At 31.4% G+C, this 22,842-nt stretch overlaps 1 protein-coding gene across 29 annotated transcripts in view; it reads left to right on the top strand.

Moving 5' to 3' along the window:
• The window catches only part of ADGRL3 (adhesion G protein-coupled receptor L3), a 744,191-nt gene that overhangs the window by 676,388 nt on the left and 44,961 nt on the right, over positions 1-22,842 (top strand). For 11 of the 29 annotated variants that reach the window (XM_081060169.1, XM_081060171.1, XM_081060159.1 and 8 more), the window contains one exon: positions 21,410-21,436. The exons of 8 other annotated variants lie outside the window; for them this stretch is intronic. In XM_081060169.1, the coding sequence (XP_080916295.1) occupies positions 21,410-21,436 (27 nt within the window). Of the gene's footprint in view, positions 1-14,125; positions 14,159-21,409; positions 21,437-22,842 lie in introns of all 29 variants that reach the window. 10 more of the 29 variants (XM_081060173.1, XM_081060156.1, XM_081060146.1 and 7 more) reach the window with 1 other exon arrangement.

The raw sequence follows: 22,842 nt of genomic DNA on the forward strand, positions 1-22,842 counted from the left end.
TGGTTCCTTGCCTATGGTAGATCCCCAATGAATGCTTACAGAATAAATTAATACATTAAAGACTTCAGTGACAAAAGTGTATTGACATTAAGTGGTTAATTTTGTTGAAGAGATTATCTGTCTAAATTAATTGAAGAGGATAGCTGAAGAATTAGAAAAGAATAGTATAATGGAGCAAACTTGGAATTATCTACTACACGCAATAGTCTTTTGTATTTCTTAGTATTACTTAATTGAGATAATAGTCATTCCATTGTTGAATTATGTACAATTAGACTGCCCTTCTAAAATGTAGTGTTAGTTTCTTGGACTGTTCCATCCTGATGAAATTGAATTTGGGTAAATTAAATAAAATATGTTTCCTTTATTGTATCATACTTTTACTCACTTTAGTATAAATTACTCTGTAGTATCTATTGTGTAGTATGTATTATTCTGTAGTATAAAATAATACACAAGTAATACTTTACTCATCATTTATGTTATATTTTTAAAGTACTACCATTAAGAAGTGAATAATATTTGTTTTGTAATAGAATTTACCCGGTTAAAAATCAGGAGGAAAAAAAAAAAAGGTCATGCACTTAGTAAGGTCACATATTTTTAAAGATCAACTTGTTCTCTTATTATTTCCATGTATTTCTTTAGATAATAAGGATTGAATCTTTGTGATATTACTATTTAGAAAAATAAACACAGAAAAGCCAATTATTGCATTTAATGGCATTGATGGCATTGAGCTTTATATTGCAAAGTCAAGACTTAAATAAGAATATCTTGATTAGAATTCTGTCTGAACTGCTTTATGCTTTGTAGCCTTTGGAAAGTTAATTTAACCTTACTGAGCCTTCCTGTTCTATTTAAAATGGGCATAATAATGAAACATACCCAGCCATCACATGAGTAGAGGGAATATAAACAGCCTTTGATGATGCATTTTTAAAAAGTCAACAGGGCAAGGAGAGAAATTGGGCAGTTGTTAGAAAAGGTGATATAGAAGGTGGTTTTAAGATGGGAGAAACATGAATATGGATGCACTGATGGGCAAGAACCAAAGACAGAGGTGGTTAGAAATATAAGAAGGAACCATTGTTACAGTTGTGAGCTGAACAACTGTAGGGAATGAGATCCAGAACAGTGGCAGAGTAATTCCACTCCATTGGATTTCATGAAGGACACCATTCCCCTGAGTTACCAGAAGCCAGGAAGGAGGGCCCTTTCCCACTGAGATTGGATGAAATAATAAGTGTGATGTACATATGTTGATGCAACCAGGGTGGGTCAGTAAATTGAGGGATTTCTGCCTGTTCTCCTCTATGCAGTAGGTAAGGTGGTCATCGGCAGGATATCGGGAAATGTTGAAGAGAGAAAATAAGAAACAGTCTCAAGAAAATATTCCTTAGAACTTCCTGAATCTGAAGGACATTGTATTTGATTTAAATGTACATTTACTATTTAAGAAGTGCTTATAAAGAAATCAGTAGGGCCTCGTACTAGATAAGGGAAGAAAATGTTAAGAAAGGGAATAATGATTTTGAACATTAAACAAAACATAAAATCTGGCATTTTAAAAAATTTTAGAAAAATAAGGTTCTATACACTATGTATTTTTAAAAGGTAGGGTGATGTGAGACTGTTTATTTAAAGCCATAAACATCATTTATCTGAAAAGGCAATTTTTTTTTTTGAGTATATGGGTGAGGGCATAAACATTACTAATGTTTTCTTGCTTTTGTTTTTTTGTATTTACATTAAGTGGTGAATAAGGCAGACCACCTTGTTCAGTTTATTAAGAGAAAAAAGACACACTATATAAGGCCTTATGGAAGTTGTTGTTTTCCTAAAACCATTCATTTATTTATCAAATCTGTATTGCTTTTATATACATGATCTTTCACTCATGGATATCTCTTTTACCTAAAATGTGTTTGCTTCTCCCTTATTCACTGCTGCCATTTAGGACACCATCAACCTCTACAGGGCCACTGTCATGGTCTCTTAACTTCTTTTCACATATTGATTCTTGCCTCTGCATTCCATCGGCTAGAATGATCTTGAAAAGTTTAAATGTGACCATGCAACTCTCCTGGGTAAACTCTCAATGGCTTTCATCATGAAATTTGCTCAACTTGTTATCAAAATCCCATTAAAATTTGACTAGCTTTGTTTACCATATGGTGTCATTAAGAATTTCAATGATGGAATACTTTTTTTTAATGCCAAACTTACTATGAAAGAATTGGCTCTAACAGTGAAATGCTCATTTGATTAAAAAATAGCAAGTTCTTTAGTTAGTTCTTAGGAAAATAAAAGAAATGCCCTCAGTGAGTGGACACCTACCATATGTGAAGAAATCTAAGGCTTCTGAATAGCTTCGGGAATGAATAGAAAAATGTTTTACCTTACCAGTATCCATAATAACTTATTTTGTTCCTATAGAAGGTAACTTTATTTTGAGGACTGTTTCCAGATATTGGTAGAAATAGTTAAGTGAGAGTTACATTCAGACTAGTATTACCATAGTCCTTTAGGGAGTTAAGGATAGTAGGGTTCTAAAACGTTGAAAGCAGAAAAGCAAATTGATACAATCTTGAAAAATGCAAACATCTCACAAGAATATTTTAATGCTTTGATTTTCCCCCTTTGCATTAACATATTATAATTATTATTTATATTAATACAATGTAATTATTAAATTATATTAAGTTATAGCCTGCTTTTCAAGTGGTATCATCTTTATAGTGTAGTCAGAGAATATCCTAAAATGAGTTCAAACATTTATGAGAACGATAAATCTAGTTCTGAGTTGTATTTAATAAATATTCATCTACTTCAAAGTTTTCTGGAGGAGTTTTAAGGAAAATATTTTTAGTACTTTCTCATTCTTTTCAAAGTATTTGCTAGTGATGTAAACATTTTTAAATACTGATTTTTGTTTTTAAAAAGGAAACTCAGTGTAGTCCATGCTAACTTAAAAAAAAAAAAAGCTTATGTCTTCATTCAAGTAATTTTATTCATGGTTTGTGTATCTTTCACCACCAAAACTAAAAAATTCTAATGAAAATTTCACAGACTTCAAATGATTTTAAATATTTAGAGGTGTGTTTAAAAATTGCCGTCTCTCCTATAAAAAGGTTATTAGGTCAGCACACTATCCTGAATATGTGTTTTACCAAATCTTTTTTTTTTATCAGGTATACTTCCCAATGTTCATACACACCACAAGCACTTAAGTTCTTGGAAAGAGTCAGAAACTATAATAGATTTATGTATTTATCGTAATAAGCTAAAATAATGTTCAAGAATATTCTGAAAATGAGTATCATTTGTCTGTTATATCATTTTCTCCAGTCCTTTTCCCTTTCCTTGGTCTGTGGATAAATAACACTGGAAATGTGCCATAAAATTATCGTATATTATCCACGTTTATTTGAAATGTAATACATTTCCAACAACACTGTTTGGAGCTCTGTGTGTTGCTATGATACCACTAGATTTGCTTCAAATAAATTAAGACCTCTTAAGTTAGTAGTTAGTCCTTTGCCCAATAATTTAATTTCAGCATTTAAAAGTATTTAACACTCACTTCTTTGGAAAATGAATTTCAGCCACTGATTCACAAATCTGGTCATTCTGTAAGTATTATTGCCAATCTCACTGTATCATGCTACTTAGGCTTTTTTTAACTTTAAGTTTTAACTTTGTTTTACATTTTCTGAACTGTAAAAGTCTTGGCCTCTTTTTTAGGCCTTTTCTTTAAAATACATTCAGATCCTCATATGATCTGTCTAGGAACCAAGTGTTTTATGCATTACTGTATTCGACGTACTTCATACACTGAGAATGATGACATTTGAGAACACCATGATGGATGACTGTCACAGGCACACTAGAATTGCTGTGCATTATACCTTGAGATCAAATAATAATTTTACTTTTCCCCCAGATAATTAGGTTTATATTGGATTTAGAAGAATCAATGTCAGTCTAAGGTTGAAAAAGCCTGAAAGGCTACCTAACGGAAACACAATTTTCCTTTATAATAAAAACAGGAAAATTAGCAGCTCCTTCATCTCATACATGTAGCTTGGACTCAGATTTCCTAGTATCCTACATGAAATGTGTAGTCAGACTTTGGGAAAGCTTGGTAATTGGAATATTTTTTATGAAATCAATGTTTCTGAAGTAATGGTGCATACAACAGCAGAATTAATCTAAACTAACTATTCATAAGACTATAAAATTTGCACTTAAATGTTTTTCCCCAAAATAGTTTAGTACAGATTTTCATAAGAATGTCAGAAATATGAGAACTGTTGTAACTAAGTAACATTTATGTTCCATATTGCTTACATATATTATTTAATTTTAAATTTATGAACTTGGATTTTGTTTTTATCCTTTAATTATTCATTAATGTATTCAATAAATGAGAAGTCCAGACATTTTTGATACATGTTAAAGATAGAACTTACAGAATTTGCTAATTTATTTTATATAGACTGTAAGATAGAGGAGTGTGATTATAAGATTTTTGGCTTGAGGTAATGGAAGGGTAAGATGTTATTACTGAGATGTGGAAAAATGCAGAAAAAAAAACACATTAGAGGTTTGTCAAAAGATTTTTTTTTGACAACATAACTTTCAAAGACTTACTAAACATTGAAGTATAATATTGAGTAGGCAGTTAGAATAGTGAAAGTTGGAGATTTAACTTTAGGATTATCAGTTTATAGATTTGATTTCATTTGACTTTTGTATTTAGTGTTTTTATATTGTATTTATTTTCTATAGTGTTTTCATTTTACATATCTTTATTATTTTCTATAATGGCAAATTATCCTGGTTGTTTTTTTTTTGTTTGCTTGTTTGTTGTTTGTTTGTTTTTAGTTATGGCCATCATTTATTTCCTTTTAAAACATGAAGCAAAGTGAGATGATTTGAAAAAAAGTAATAATAGTAAAAGTGGTAAGCAGCTATGGCAAAAAATTTGAGGTAGTGATTTTCTGGCCAGAATGGTTTCTCCCACTAGTCATTAGAGTGTATGTTTTTATTAGAATGGCCCTTAATGAGAGTATCAAATGCTGACCAATGAAGTAGCCTAAATTATAATGACATTGATGACTTATGGAACATAAAATCCAGAGATAGATGGTTCCAGAGTTGGTTCAATACCTCACTGAAGTTAGTAAGGATCTGAGCTCTTTCCATCTTTTATCATCCTGAGCGTGTTGGCTGTTATTATTCACTGTGTCAGCTTGAGGTCCAAAGATGACTCCTTCCCTCCTAGTGTCATATCCTTCCAGTGTGTTCACAAGCAGGAAAGAAGGGAGAAAAGAAGCCTCTTTTCATAAGCCTCTCCTCATGGGCTTTTCTCTCATAGTCAGGGTGGAAAATATTTCTTAGAAGCCCCTTGCTAACATCACATGTCTGAATCGCATGATAACCTGTCACTACAAGAGAATTTGGGAAAGCACAGATCTGGCAAAGAGGACAGGCTCAGACCCCTGTGGAAGGGAACAGGCCAATGTCAACATTTGCAGAGCTCAGGACCAGAGTACAAAATATAACAATAAATGAAGCATGCCCTCATCTCCTACTCTGACAGATAAATCTTCACAACCACCTGGAAGACCAGGATTGAATTTAGAATCCTTGGACTCTTCAGAGTTTCATGCCAGGATGTGGCCCCAGGCTCAGTACCTATTTACCTTTTCTTCCTACCTCCAGTTCTATCTCATGCCACATGGGGTCTCAAACACCGGCATGTAGACATGGACACTCCAGCCCAAATATCCAAGCTCTGCCTACCCGTCCCACACACAGCTGCTCCTCAGCTACTCCTTAAATGTAAGAGTATAGTTACTGGCTACATACTTGGGAGAATGGGTCAGGGTAGATTTTATTTTAAACCGATGAGACTGGGTAAAATAAAGGGATTGATATTACAAGTAAAATAAGAAAACCGGGGTCTGAAACCTTGGATCATGCTAACTTTCAGAGATCTTGGAAAAGCAGAGCCAGCAATGTAGATGTAAACAGAGCAGCCAGTGTGATAGGAGAAAGGTAGAGATCCTGGAAGCTAGGTGAATCAAGCATTTCATTTGAAAGTGGTACTTAGACTTGACCACTGGATTTAGCAATATGGAGGTCTTTGTGCATTTGGCAAAAGCTGTTTTGGCAGAGTAGTTGATGAAACCTTATTACAGTAGGTTGGAAGTAAAATAGGAAGACAGGAATTTACTCTTTTCAGGTCTTTTTCTATAAATAAGAGTGCAGCTGGAAGGAAATGCTGGGTCAAGGGAGTTTTTTTATTTTGTTTTGTTTTTTGTTTTGCTGATTGGTTAGTTTTTAGCATGAGAGGTAATATAGCCTCTTGTAATCTGGTAAGAACAAAGTTAGTGGTTGCTGGCAAGAGAAGGCAAGATCTCATGGTATGTATAGTTGAGTAGACAAAGGAGGATCTAATGTACAGTAAAGGCTAGTCTTAGATAAGAAGGGGAACAGACAGTTCATCCTTTATGTGATGAAATTAGGACTGAGCTCTCATGACTTATTAACCAGCAGATGTTTTCCTTTAAAGTAATGTGATAAATTATTATGACTCATAAGCAGTAAGTACTCATTGCTTGTAGAAACATTCATCTACATGGAAAATTATATAATCTTGAAAAATGTAACATTATTACAAGTTTTGTGTAATCTATTTTTCACACACGCACACATGCACACACACACACAGGTTATAAACTTAATATTCTGCTTATAAGATCTGTGTGTGTGTATGTATTATATACTATGTATATTGTACCTTGGATATAGCCACACAATCTATATACTTTCCATAAAATGCAAATGTCCAAGTACTTTATTAACAAGTAAATATATTTTAAGCATATTAAGTAAATTTTATGTGTAATTTCATGAATTTAAGAAACAAAATAGGTTATACAGTTTGGACAAGAGTTAATCAAGAATGAAAATTACCCAAGTGACAAAATTGATTATCCCTCAAGAAATAATAATTTGATTATTATTATATATTTGATTCCTTAGAAATATATTTTTTTTACCTAGCTATCTTCCTGAAAATAAAATACAAAGCTACGTATTATAAAATTTTATTAAGGATATTATAAAGGATCTCGAAAATTCCAATCCTCTAATCTTGTCTTGGATTTTGGGAGGCTTTAGTCCTTTCCATCACCCTCAATCATCCCCATCTCTCTTATCCAGCCTCCATTATCTCATTAGGATACAAAATACACTGTGATCATTCAGGAGATTCCAAGGGTTTTAGGAGCTCTGTGTCAGAAACCAGAAACCAGGGACAAAGACTAACTTTTTTTTTTTTTAATTATTATTATACCACAACAATTTTGAATTTTTGACATCAGTATGATGAATGCATTCTTATAAATTTGTTTCTTAAAAATGGCTTGCCCCACATTATGTTCATAAATATTTTAGTGACAGAACAATCTAGGTATATAATTTTTTCTGAGTTATCCTATACCTCTATCCCTTGAAAAAGTGTAAAAACCAAGTCTATTATGAATATGCTACCATGGATATAGCTACATAATGAAAATTTCTTGAAGTCTTATGAAAATGAAAATGAGAACATTTAATTACTGTAATTCATTTGTCTCCAAATTCCTTGTGAGGTAGAACTCATTCTAGTGTTTTGAATATATACATATATATATATATATATATATGTATATATATATATATGTATATATATATATATATATATAAAATTAATGGAAGAATTGCATATATACCCTTCCATTACATATATTATTAATTCCATTAATTATACATATATATAAATGCACATACATATATACACGTACACATTTATATATATATATATATATATATATATATATATATATATATGTATAATTAATGGAAGAATCGTAATAGTTATGTTTTGGGGATGAAATTTTTTAAAACTTACTCTCTTTTATCTTTTTTGTTCATTTTTAAATGGTCATTGCTATTTATTTTCCTTGGATTTTAAACATTTGAGTCAAGTTCAAAAGCAAGTACATATATTTAGCAATATCTAGTCAAATTCAATCTTGTAAAATTAAATCATATACACTATGTGTGAAACAAATATAAGATGATTTCATTCACTTTTAACATATTTATTTAAATGTAGTTTCAGTTCATAAACACTTAAACAAGGAATGAGTAGATTTGGAGCTGTAGATTCTAAATATTAATAAAAGCATTTGAATGACTTTTAATTATTTCCAGGCAGATTGTTTTTTTCAATAAATAAGCCAATTTTTACCCAGTGATTATTTAAGATCATAGTTCTTTAAAATCTTAAATGGAAAATATTAATATTTCCAAAGGCTGAGTGAAATACACATGAAATCTAATTGATATCATAATATTGTAGCTTTTAAAAGCTTGTTTGGTTACTGTAATCAGGACCAACTATAAATACATTTTTTTCTAACATAGCTCTATTTAAAATGACACAAATTAATATAAATTGAAGTTTTTGTTTAGAACAATCATTAGTATATGTTTATAAATTTTTCTAAAAATTGACCCAGACTTACTGATTATAAAATTGTACTATGAGAAACTTTGAATAAGTAATATTGGGGTGAAAGAATTTAGCCTCCAAATCCTAATCAACTCAAGTTTCAAATACTTCTTGGAGATATTTAAAGTAAAATTTTGTGGATAATGTTAATTTGGATATTGTATATTGTGTTTGACTCACATACTATAAGTAAAAATTTAGTAATAGGTTCCAAACTAAAAGGTAGCTATTCTTGATTCTGCCCCTAAATCAACTGTAATAGCTACACTTGATCTAATATCAACTTGAGATTTTATGTGTTGTATCTATCTAAAATTATATGCAAAACAAAAAGACAAATAGTGAATTTACTGAAGTTTTACCATGAGCTAGCCACATGTGTAAATTTAATCTTTGCAGTAACACTTGGAAGTTTCCAAGAGGGTAATTAACTCACCTTAAGACCTGAACAGCTAGTTAGTGCCAGGACTAGGATTCCAACAGGCATTCTGGCATCAGAGTCTATTTTCTTAACCTTTACTCTTTGTCAAATCACGTTGCACATCTATAAATAAATTAAACTTATTCATGATTTTTTTTCTTTTCAAAAACCATCATTTTAGTTTGAAGACGTGGTTATGAAGCTTTAAATCCAAATATTGATTGGGTTACATGATCACTAAGAGCCCCATCTTTAAAACCCTGTGATTATGTTAATACTTTAAGTTATGAACTATAAAACCAAGCTAGTAAATTCTAATTGTCAGGAGTCTTAATGTCACAACAGTCTCGTCAGGATTAGAGATAGAGATTTCAGAGTTCCTAATATTTAGAGTGAATTACTGAATGAAACCACCCAAGAAGAATGTTATTCTGATAATGGTGACTCAGAAAGTACATCCTGTGAGGTGAATATTAAAACATGATGTCATGGAAGCCAAGAATAGAAGGGAGGAATCAATCACTTGTAAAATGTTGCTGAGTAGTCAAGTATGATAAGATGGAAAACATTCACAATGCTTTTGGCAATGACAGGTGCATTGTGGAGTTATGGGGAAAGTATGCATGAATAGAGTAGCTTTTAAGAAGATGTGAGGTGATCAAGCGTGGATTACCAGTAAGGAAACTCTTAATACATTTTTTAGTAAAGAATAACACACAGGATTCTTGGAGAATCTCTGGGATCTAGGAAAAAGGGTTGTTTGTTTAAAGTAAGGAACAGTAAATTATGTTTGCTGATGAGAATAAGCCAATAGAGAATGTCTCCTTCTCTATGAAGGAGGAAAGAGAACAATCATTGCAGCAGCACAGTTCTTGTGAAGAATCAGGATGAGTGGACATGTTGGCTTTATACTTCTTTCACTCTAATAGAAGGGAACACAGAGTGTGTGAGTAATGTTGAAGGTAGTTGATAGATTTGGTGTTCAAAAGATGAGAACATTACTGAAACTACCCTTGGCTGTGTTCTCCCAGAAATTGACTCTGAACCAAGGGTTCATTGCAATTTATTAAGGAAGTGCTTTCAGAAGATAACAGTAAGAAAGTAAGGGGAAGTGATAGGTAAGAGGAAGGAGCAATGTAATGTTGTGATTTTGTGTGACATCTCAGACTGACCCTGATCCAAATGGAAGTTCTGGAGTGTAAATTGCACTTTAGATTTCTCCATTCTTTAGGCCAAGGAGCTGGGATCCTGTAACTCCATACCTGTTATAATTGACTGCAGGCTTTCTCAAGGATGGGAATAGAATGTGAATCCCCAAGCACTTTTGGCTGTATGGGCATAGCAGCTCTAGTATCCAAGAACAATCATCTGTAGGTTTCAGAGGCAAGCCTTTCACAGCTAAGCATGCAGGAATGGCTTCAGGAGCTGTACAAGGGATTGTGAGGTCTGGTCAGTGCACCAGTGCATTTGCAACTATCAGATTGCTTCTAATTTTTTTTTTTAAGGAAATGGGAGGCAATATTCAGGTGAGGGGTTTGGGATAAGAAGAAAGTTTGAGATTGAAGGAACATGTGAAATATGCCTTACAGAGAATGGGAAAGCATATTCTTAGGAAACAAAATTGGCTTGAGAGATTGCTAACTGCCATTAGAAATTTGGTAGGAGTTTAGAATGTTTTCAGTAATCATGGTTGTGTGATATTATTCTAGCAAAGTTCACATACCGAGGGTTGGGATTTTTTTTTTTTCAAATCATTAAAGGAGAAACATACGTATGAAAATAAGAGATCATAGGATTTCCAAAGAGGAAAGTATTAACTTGAAGGGGGTGATGTATAGTGAAAAGTGGAGAGACAGATAAACAGAAGGTCTAGAGATGTTAGTAATAAGAAAAATAGGAAGGAATAAAGGGTAGAAACAAATATCTGATGGCAAAGGAGCTCGTTTTTTTGACAAAAGGTAAATTATGACTCTGTATTAGTACTTCTACTGCTTGAAGGTTGTGAGAGAACCAATACTAGAGTTTGTATAGTCTTCAGGGAAAGCACTGTTAGCAAGAGAGAATTTTACTTAGAGAATGAAGGTGACAGAAATGCCCAAGGATGAAGTTTAGGATACGAGGGAATTTGTTGATATTGTACTGTGGATTGAAAGGATAGGATGGAATTTTTAGGGAGGAAGGGAAATAGTGGAAAGTTGTGTTGGATTAAGAGATATAAAAAGAAAAGTTAGAATAAATGGAATATCGTGTAACCATTTTTGTTGTCCAAATTCATTACTTCTTATCTTCTCAAGGTCAATTACCTTCTTGGTCAATAAAGTCCTACCCGGTAGCTGTGGAAAAGTCCCTGAGATAGGTGACAACACTACTTATACTCTGCCTTAGGTACATACATGTTCTCCCCAAATTCTAGAAAAATACCAACATATATACGTCTTGATATATAAATCTTAAAAATAACAGATCAGGCTATTTAATTACTGATATATACCAATTCATAAAAAGAAACAAATGCTCTATGATTAAATGTAATAAATAGATGATCACAGAATCCTAAATTAATCATCACAAAGGTTGTAGACTTCTCAAATGGACTGAAAAACTTACCAACATATTCTGAGTTCATATCAGTTTTCCCTATTTCTAAGGGAATACCTCATTTAAGTAAAACAACAATAAGGTAATATGTTTCAGGTTTCAGCTTTTCTTATTCTCTTGTTTTCTAGGAATGTTTTTAACAGGAGTATTATTTTGAATTTTTTCTTCTTTAGCTCACATTAAAATTGGTGAAAGCATGTAGTCATAATTACTTTAAATAAAAGACTATGTACTATATCATTGGATGTATAATTACAATGTGCAGACAGTAAAATGGAATGTTAAGTGGCTTGAACTCCTCAGCCCATACTTGAAAATTTCCTAATCTATTCTTTCTTGGCTGAGTCCCAATGATTGTTGGATTTTCCCACTACACACAATTATGTATTTTTAAAAGGCCTGTCGTCAAAGGCCTTGACACTTTTATAAATGTGCCATTTGAGTATGCATTCTAGAATCTGGAATGTTTTCTATGGAAGTGGATATTATAAATCAGACACTTCATTGTGTTAACACAACAGCCATCTCAGTTCCAGAACTAAGATTGATAGTCTCAAATTGTAATTTAAAACTTTTTAAATTATTAGATTAAGAAAACAAGCTGTGAGCATAAAAAATAAAAATTTATCAGCAAAAATATTGACATGACCGTATATTTATTTATTACATATACCAAGATGTAAGTCAAAAAATGGAATGTTTTCTAATAGTCATTGTCACTGAAATTCTCTGATTGTTCTGCCGTCTTTGAATTTACTACACCATGTTCAATTAACTGTAGCAAGGTTTCTAAAATTGCCAGATCTCCCATTCAGTAACTTTCATAAAGCAAAATAATGAAACAGCAAATACGCAACATCTCAGTTAATACTCACAGGACCTCTATTAGTAAAATTATTATGCTCATTTGTTTCTACTAGATTTTTTTTAATGTTTTAATTTTTTCCCATTTTTTTTGTTAGCTTTCCTCTACTTTTTTTTCTTTTACTCTCTAAATTTTAATACTTCTGCCATTGTATAATATTATCCCAGACTGTCATGTCCCTGTTAATTTTGCCTTTCTTACAGGGAAAGATATAAAGTTAAATTGTCAACATTTTTCTCTGTGGTATATGCGTTTGAGGTCTTTTAACAGAAATCCTTTTATACCAAAACTAAGAAATATGTATATTCCTTGAATTCCTTTCTACATTTTCTGTTATTTGTCTTAGAGTTTTAAAATTCACATTAATATCTTTAATATCTTTAGGGGACAGTTTTTTTTTTTAATAATAAGCCAAATTTCCAGCATTATTTGCTAAATAATCCATCCTTTTCCTTCAGAATTGTGCTGCCACACTATCCTTTATCAAATCTGTATTTCTGTGCTCTCTCTTCTGTTCTATGGACATACACTTTGTTACTCTACTATTACAACATTATTAGCAGAACATGTTTAATATCTGGTAGAGTGAGCCATTTTGATCATCTCTTTTAAAACTGCATTAACTACTCATGGTCTTTTTATCCTACTTTCACATAAATTTCATAATCGGTTGTTAAACTTCTAATATATTTCTTACCATTCTGAGATAAATCTTAATCATGATGTTTATTGACCATTGGATTTTGCTATTTTGCAGTTTATCTATGGTTTTTATGTCAATTGTTATATAAAATGTTCTTATAATTTATTTTTCATTGTCTTAAACTGCCCTTACCTGGTAAGTTATAGTAGTAGTCTCATAAAATGTTTTTCTTCATTATAGTATAAGCCTAACCTATATGAGCAAAAATATTATTTGTTATTTGAATATTAGATAATATTTATTTGTAAAATGTTTGGGCGCTGGAGACATTTTTGAAGATATAGCAGCAGGTGGATATGTATGAATATTTTATTAGTTATTGATTTCTAATTTAATTTCATTATCATCAGAGAATACATTCTGATTGATGTTGATTCTTAGTAATTTATTGAGGCTACCCTTTGACCTAAAATGTGATTGACTTAAGATATTTTACTTTGCTTAGAGCTTTTTATATATCTTTTACAAAATTGGATTTATTATATTGCTTAAATTTTCTATAACATTTCTTAATTTTTTTTCTCATTGACATAACTTTAAGAATATTATACTTAAATTTCTAGTAACAAATTTAATAGGAACAATCATATCTAACAGGGCTTTTGTATTAAAAGCAGATTTAAAATAGAGATCTTGGGTCATTAATTAGGCCTTCTCACAGTCCGCATAACCAGCATTTGTGCACAATCTATGCAGAGTGACTTCAAATTCTTTACCAGATAATTACAGTGGACTTTAACTGTTCCATATGAATGATAAACTCAAGAATTCAGAGTGCTCTTCAATAGCTCTTACTAATTCATTACCTAGGGGTCATCGACTATTCTTTCCTTGGTTCAATTCAACTCTAAAATGATATTAGTGAGATTATTTTAATTATTGTGGAGGTGAGTAAGCTAAGTTTATGAAGGTTAAGTTACTTGTTGAAAATTAAATAAAATGTGTCTGCTTCCTATTGTGTTTCAGTGCCTCCCTTGGTTCCATTTATTGGAATCTTTAGTAAGTACAGACATATTGTTTTAAATACTCAGTCATGCTTGTTTTATGTTTTAGTTATTCTTACAAGCATTTTATAATAAAGTGTGTATTTACAGGTGGGGTATGATGAATGTTTCTGTTGTGAATTGTTGAAATGAGAGGTGATACTGCCATATAGTATGAGAAAGAGTATAACAACAATTCAGCTTGTCAAAACACATTTGGCAAGAATATCAAAAATACCAGTCAGTTATTAATTTCCTGACTTATTTTTCTTAACTTAAAAGTTTGTGCAACTTCTAAGTTAAAAAAATAAATTCTGAAAGAATGTAATAGATTGTTTACAGTACTTCATCTCCTTACATTACAATGACCATATTTTATCAGCCATGTCGACATGTTCTAAAGAGTCACATGTTCTAAGACTCTGTATATGTCTAAAAAATATTTTCCCACCTATAGTGAGCCAGGTAACACTGTGATTGATATAAATTATAAGTATCAATAAATAAAAGATGTCAACTGTTGCTAATGTTTTAAGAATCTTAAAATGTTACTAACTAAAGCTATGTTTTCATTGATTATGAGATAAAAGTTAATAAAAATGCAACTTTCTCTTTATATGGATATCTTGTCAATTATTTGATCCTTCCAATCAAGGTTTCAAATTTTCAAAAAAAATCATAAAAAATGTTCATGAAGTCCAATTTTAGATCATATATATCATAATGAATTTTAATGCATATTTACCATATGATTTTATGTCTTTCATTCATTTCTTCATGGTCAAATGATTACATTTAGTGAAACATTGCAGTAACTTAGGGGACTTTTCAATACTGAGGATACAATATATTTATGAATTAAATTTAGATTTCTCATGTAATCCAGAGAAATCTGGATTTCTATTTTAATGTTCATTAGAAGTCTGGATATACCTCATTTAAATTGAGAACGTCAAAATTAATAGGATCCTAAAGAAATCTTAACATGAAACATTGTATAAACTGAAGCTTTTTAAATATAAATATTAAAGATCATTTCAGAAAGAAACAGCGACTCTTTATTCCTTTTTAGATTTCTACTTATTATACAAAACAGTTAAAAGGAAACCTAATGTAGCACTCTGTTTGTATTTTTCCCTGTAGCCCCTTTTTTGAGGTCAGAAGGTCAATACACAACATCAATTGTAATACCAAATATTTATATAGTACTTTTGTATATTAAATTTTTGTGTTTTCTCATAGAATTGTGTGTATTAAATAAAAGCACCAAGCCCTTTATTTAATACACAATATATCCCTAGGAAGAAGTTCTATATTTATCTCCATTTTCACAGATGAGGAACGTGAGACTCAGGGAGGTTAAATAATTAGCCCACCATTGCAGTTAATAGTAAAACGCTCAACTGGTATTCAAACTCCTGTAGGCTGATTCAAAAGTCCATGCATTCAGTGATTATGATATACTTCTTTTCATATATTAATATTAATAAATAATCATACATTGATATTATTTGCTTATAAGATTCCAAAATTTGATATCGTACTTGCATGAAATCTACCAATTCATGTTTATAATAGAGGGAGGTACTAAGCTAAAAGTTTGTAGCTGTTTATGTACAACATAATAATTCATTATTCATTCTCACAATTGATACCCTTAATGTTTCATATGTAAATTAGTTCTTTGACCATATCATATTGAGTTATAAAAATCTGCGTAACAGAGTTGTGGAGATAATATCATTAAAGTTTTATCAGTCATTGATTTAATATTTATTTATTTTGATTTATTATACAGAGTTTGGCCTATTTTCATACACAGTTCATCAGTAATGTGAAATCTGTGATTAAAATTTAATATGGTGTGTGCTCTAGAATCTGCAGTATTATTATAGGGATATTGAGGCATGGGAATGAAAATGTTTATGATATATTTTAAGTCATTTATTTTATTTATTTGGTTCATTTCATCTTCTTAATAAATTTCATATGGACAAAATGTAGCAATATAGCTTTTAGTAGTAATATTTAATAGCATTAAAATTCATAGTAAAAATATAGCCATATTATCTGTTGTTTATAATATTTACATTTATATTATATGACTTTATTTTTCTAAGAAATTTTTATAATTTAATACTTAATAATTGAAACATATGACAATAATAAAACATTAATCATATTTTACTCAGAAATATCAAATTACGTTCTAAATGACTTTTCCTTTTAATTTTATTACAGTGGTTTCAAAGTAAACAAGGGTGGAATATGATAATGTAATTTTAGGATGGTATAATCCCACTAATATAAAATACATTTGAAAGAAATATAAAGCAGTCAGGATTCTGTCATAAGTGTTACGAGTTGATTAAGCATTTTCCTCACTGTGAGGTGTAAACATAAAATGTTTATATTTTTCTCTTATCACTACTCTTTTCACTATTCTATCTTATACATCCTGTAACCACTACATAGCAGATTTCTGAGTGCTACCTTAGATGTGAATTATTTGCCAGTCTATTCTGGCTTGTAAATGCCTAACCAATTTAAAACTTGAATAACATATCCCATTTGTAACTTCCTTCCTCCATTGCCTGCTAAAATTTGTGACTGGAGGATTAGTATAAGTAAAGGCATCTCTCTTTTTCCTTCCTCTGTCCACTGTTTCATATATTCTTTGAACATGGCACTCCTAAAGGGCTTTGTCTTTACTACTGCAGTTGGAAAGACTGGGAACCCCAAATTGGTAGTGTGGTAAAGCAGTGTCTCACTTAGAAGCAGATCACTTTTAAGTGAAATCTATCAGCTTGAGTTGCTGCTGACTCTTTTTAGAATATGGGTAACTGAATTCTCTTACTCCTCAGTTTGGGAACCTCATTGTTGATTGAGGGGCAATTGGGAAAGCCTGCTCACCATACAGATACATAAGTATTTATTACCTTTTTTCCTTCTATGTAGCATAAAGGATAATTTTATCTTGAGAAACTCACCCACATTGCCTTTAGCATTCCTACAGTAACCCACACCAAATTCAAGGGGGGAAATCTTTATTCCTTTGATGTAATTAGTTTTATACCAGGAAAAGTAAATTCAGCTGTATAGTGAACATGGAAATATTCAGATACTAATCAGACACTGAGGTGTCTGATTAGTATCTGAATATTTCCATGTTCACTATACAGCTGAATATATATATATAAAGATAACATATTCTTTATATATATAAAGATAATATATTCTTTATATTAATATTAATAATAATACTAATAATAATCTAAAGAGCTCTCTTTCTCACTATTACATATACAGTTCACTCACCAAACCAGTTAACTAATTCCCAAGCAATACTAGAGTATATCACCCAAAATGTGTTAATTTTTAAGTTGGTGGGATCAACAATTCAGCCTAAGACATTCACTTTTCTTTACTTGTTATGACTTACCAATGACCAGATCTTTTGGTTTGGGCATTGCAAGCTCAATTATGTCTCACATCACTTCATGTTCCTTTACATCAAACCTTACACATCCCACTATTGAAAAAAAAATTTCTATGCTATCTAACTATGATAAAAAGGAAATATAATAAAGGAATTTTTAAACTACTTAAATAACATCTTATTTATATTAAAATATAGATAAAATACAATATTTTGAACTCTTGAAGTCAAAGAAAGTATATCCCATATCTAACTGGATTTTGTCAATGCATCATTTGTCTATACCAGGGGTGTCCAAACTTTTTTCAATGATTTTCACCAAGGGCCATATGCGGTAAAATACACAAACATCTGGGCCACTCACTGGCAGTGAAGTATGTATTGCCTCACCTGGCTTATTTAAGTAAACTAAATATATTTTTGGAATTTGCTGCGGGCTAATTAACAATGGATCTCGGACAGCAGTTGGCCCGCAGGCTGCAGTTTGGACACCCCTGGTCTATACTGATACGCTATATTGTGAATCCTTACATCATAACATTAATTTTTGTTAACATTTTCATTAAGAAATCTATTATTTTTTTTTAGATATATTTTGAGCTGTGCTTCAATGGGGCTAGATGTTAATAACCACTTTTTGTTCTTTTGAATTGTTATAGAATGTATAAATATATACATGATTATTATCATCTATGCAGACTCATAAAAATTTCAATTTTAATTCTAATGATCAGTTTTAAAGATAAATTTGTGACATTAGTATTTAATTAAAATTACTAATTTTATATGTTAGTAAGAATAAAATAAAATGTTTGACAAAAGGAAAGTATATTTGCTAAAGGGGGTCTTTTTATCTTATTTGTTCCTTGAAAATTGTATGTGTATGTTATTTTATTTCATTTTCAACAAGTCACCACTTATAAATGATAAGATAGCATGTAAGTTCCTTTCAACATCTGCAGAGAGCATCTTAGGCCTTTGTGTCCATATTTTCATAAAATCTTAAAAAATAGCTGCAATGAAATTGGTTTCCTGATACAACCTGGAATGGGATTTTTTGTTTCTACAGACTTGCATTGGTAAATCAGAATGAAAATTATGTAGCTTTAGAAACAACTGTTGTAGATATGGTTTTATAATTAAAAAATGAATCAAGAGTGTATAACTTTGCCAGCATAACTGGTGGCGATATTATAATCAATTTAATTTGGATTTGGTGGAAGACATAAAATTAGATTCTCTAAGCCAATAGACTATCTGACAAAATGATGGAAGGCACTGACATAGATAATCTTTAGTGAGTTTAGATTTTGAACCACTGTATATTATTTATGTCATTCTGGAAGTAATATTAATGAATGATTCTTTGTCCATTAGCATGAATTTCTATATTGAATATAAACTGGAAATTCTTATAGCTAAAACATAAATGCTTTATCAATTATTGCACAGTCTAAGCCACTGTAACAAACGCTCTAAAAGATAGTGGCTTAAACTTACTATATAAGAATCTAGAAGCAGGTGGTCTAAATCTGATATGGCAGCTCCATGTCAATAAACAGCTTCAATTTAGGGGCCTGAAGCTTCTAGTAAAAGGGGAGGGAAAATTGTCTAGGGAAGCCCAATTCTAATCCATTAATTGGCAAGACCCAGAAGTGTCACAGTTCATTTCTGTTCACATTCCAGTGGACACTACTTAAACACATAGCTGTACCTAACTGTGACGGTGGAATTGCAGTTTTGTATTGAGTGGCACAACTGGCTAGTCCCCACAATTGCCAACAAACACTGATGAATTATATCCTGGTATCTCTCTTTTTGATATTTTGCATTAAATGCAAAACATCTCACTCCATCAATTATAGTGCAAGTATTTTATTTTTTGAAACATTTGGATAGCTTAATACAATTTTGTAGAGCACTTTTGCATATATTCCTGTATGTTAACCTCTATAACTTTGTTTACTTGATGTTGTAATATACAATTTAAGGCAGAAAGAGTCATTCCTATCATGAACTTGGGATCACAGACAGAATATACTGATGCAATGGAAATGCATATAATGGAATAAATATCATGTTATTATATTCTATAACTTTTCAGTGTTAATGTAAGTACAGGTTTTTCTTTTTAGGCACAGTTCACAGCTGTTAAATATGATCAATTATTAGAAACACTTCTCTCTTTATATTGCACACATACATAGCATTATTTAAATATCTCTCAGAATTCCATTTCCTTGCTTAAAATTATCTTTGAATGTCTTGGTCCAGCACTGTGCCATGGAACTTTCCTGTGAGGGCAGAGATGTTCTAAAACTGCACTGTCCAATATGGCATCTGTGGAAGCTTCTGAGCACTTGTAATGTGACTAGTGCGACTAAGGAACTGAATCTTAAACTTAGTTTGATTTTAATGAATTTAACTTTAAACGAACCCATGTGGCCTGGAGTCACCATGTTAGACAGCACAGTTAGTCATTCACTGCTCCATCTACAAACTTATTTCCACCACATCTATTTTACTACATAATATTACTCCTGAAACATCCTCAAATGAATTTAGCTACTCAGCATTTATAATTTGCTCTTTTACTCTTTGGGGTAGAAAATCTGTATTTTTAGTATAAGTTTCTCTTTAAATACGTACTCACCATATAATACTTACTGAAAACAGTATGTGCCAGGCACTGTTCTGAGTACTGTATACACAGTATAACATTTCATTATCACAAGAAACTTACATTATAATTATCGCCATTTTATAGAAGCATAAACTGATGAACCACAGATTAAGTAATTCTGCCTAGATCAAAGAGCTAGTAAGTACCTTAGCTAAGATATAAACCCCAGGCAAACAGGCTTCAAATCTACGAGCTTCAAATCTCAGGCTCTCACCCCATTCTTCACTCTATCATTCTGGAAGATGAGGTTTTCATCAGTAGTTCTGTTATTCAAAATGCATCACAGTGGGGCCTTTCTAAAAGCTTTATTTATATATGCATAATATCAGAAACTACTGCCTCTGGCAAGAGGTAAGAGAAAAAAGCAGACAATTTCTCTCCCTTTTCTCTCCTATCACTATTCCCTGAGCACCAACTATGTTTGTTAAAAAGATGATCCAGAATGCTTCCTAACTTATCTTTAGTAATTTGGCACTGGGATCTTATTTTATCAGAGAGATACTAAATAAATTAGTAAACACATGTGATAATGAACAGGTGCTATATGTTTGCTCCTATTACTATAAAAGAGTATTCATTTTTTCCCCCTTGGTAAACTAACAAAGAATTCTAAAGTAGTCAGGATCAATTATTTTCAAAGGGCTGTAATGTTCCGATTTAGTGCAGGTCGATCATCTGTAAGTTAAAATTACTTAGAAGCATACTGTCCAAAATTAAGTAATCATACCTTCTAATATTACAGAATAAGGATACCTTTAGGTGACATGATATCTGTTATTTCAAGTATGCCCCAGGCCTTTTCCAGATTGCTCATACAATTTCTCATTCTCTAGAGAAATGCAATCTCTAAGAAATAAATGTCTCTGTCAAGTCACAAGTAATATGAGAACATGATTTTAAAAATGTAATGTTTTGGTCTCATAAGAGATATTGCAGTTTTGTAAAATTGACTTTATTCCTTGTTATTTAAGTTCTCATGGCCATTTTAGGATTTACCTTCTGGACATAAAGGGAAGGTTATGATGCCTTTTAGGGAGGTGGGGGACAGACGTTTTTGGGGACCAGGAGAATATTTTTCCTATGAAATTCTTTGTCATAAAATGCTAATGTTGGTGTTCTTGTCTTTATGTCTATGCATTCTTTAGCTATGAGGATAACAGACCCTTCATCAAGTAAGAATGACCTGAATGGCTGATAAATTCCATTTATCAGTGTGGTCCCATGAACCAGCTGTCAGATCAGTACTGAAAAATCATTAGAGCTTCTGTCATTCACATTGAGGCAGAAGAGCAAACTGTGCAGGAAAATAATCAGGCACACAACTTCTATGCAGAATAAATATGCTGCAGGTGTATTGCCAAAAAATATCTACTTCACCTCTTTTAATTGGATATCACCTGACTTCAGTGCCACAGTAATAGCAGCTTCACGTGGGACAGACTTGTTTCGCTTCTAGTAGCTTTCTTCTTCCATTGTGTTGTGTTCCTCTGTGCTGTGTTCTCATTTCTGTTGTTTGTTTCGACATCATTCATCTAATATTATTTTGTGATTTGGTAGTTTATCTTCAAAGTGATCTATGGGTGGGCAACTACCCAATTGCAATTGATATTAATGAATTTCTTTATTAAATATCCAAAAATAATAAAAATGCCTCCTTGAAAAATTTTACAGATGCACAATTATCTCTTTCAATTTGATACATGTCACTTGGTGAATGATCTACTTGTTTATGAATATATTTTTTTTAATTTCTGAAGCAAAGCTACAAGTCTGTACTAATCAATTAAAAAACAATGTAGATGTTAATATTTGGACATTTTAAAATTACATGTCCTGCAACAATACACTTAAAAATTGACAATCTATGGGTGACCTTGCTATATAGACTTTCAGTTTGTTCTTCTGGTGAAGAGTCCTTTCTTTTTCATTTTCTCCAATGCCATTTCACTTATTTCTTCATTCTCTTACTTATATTTTTCTTTAGAAATTGGGCTCATTGCAGTTTATATTATTAACTATTGGGCCCAAAATGTGTTTTCTAGTTAATAATAGCTAAATTGAATATTTTATCCTATCATTTTATTTCTAAATCTACATAGCAATTTGCCTTGATTTAATGGCTATTCTTCCCATTTTTCCTTTTTTCCAATGCCTGTAAGAAACTGAGAGATTTAACTTGAAAATTCCCATATTTCTAAATCTAAGTAATAGAATAAAATGTTAACATCCAAGGTCTTTTCTAAATTACATATGCTAAAATGCCACCTACAATGGAAAGTCTTCTTTAGGTATTTTTTTTTTATTCAGGAATGTTAATGTTTTAAATTAAACATGTTAAATAAAGTGGATATTTAAATCTAAACTAGAGTGGCTGATGATATTAAAGAAAAATGGTAAATATTTCAGGTTAATTTTAATAAAACTTTAATAATAATTGACTGTTTTAGGACCATGTCTTTCTTAAGATGTAGTTCTCTCTGAAAACTTTTATAAAACTCAGCTTCAGATTATGGTAAACATATGATTCCCCACGCCCCTTCATTTTGTAAAGTTTCAGTCCCCGTAAGTATTTCTTCCT

The sequence above is a fragment of the Rhinolophus hipposideros genome (assembly GCF_964194185.1).
Source record: "Rhinolophus hipposideros genome assembly, chromosome: 1".
NCBI lineage: Eukaryota > Metazoa > Chordata > Mammalia > Chiroptera > Rhinolophidae > Rhinolophus > Rhinolophus hipposideros.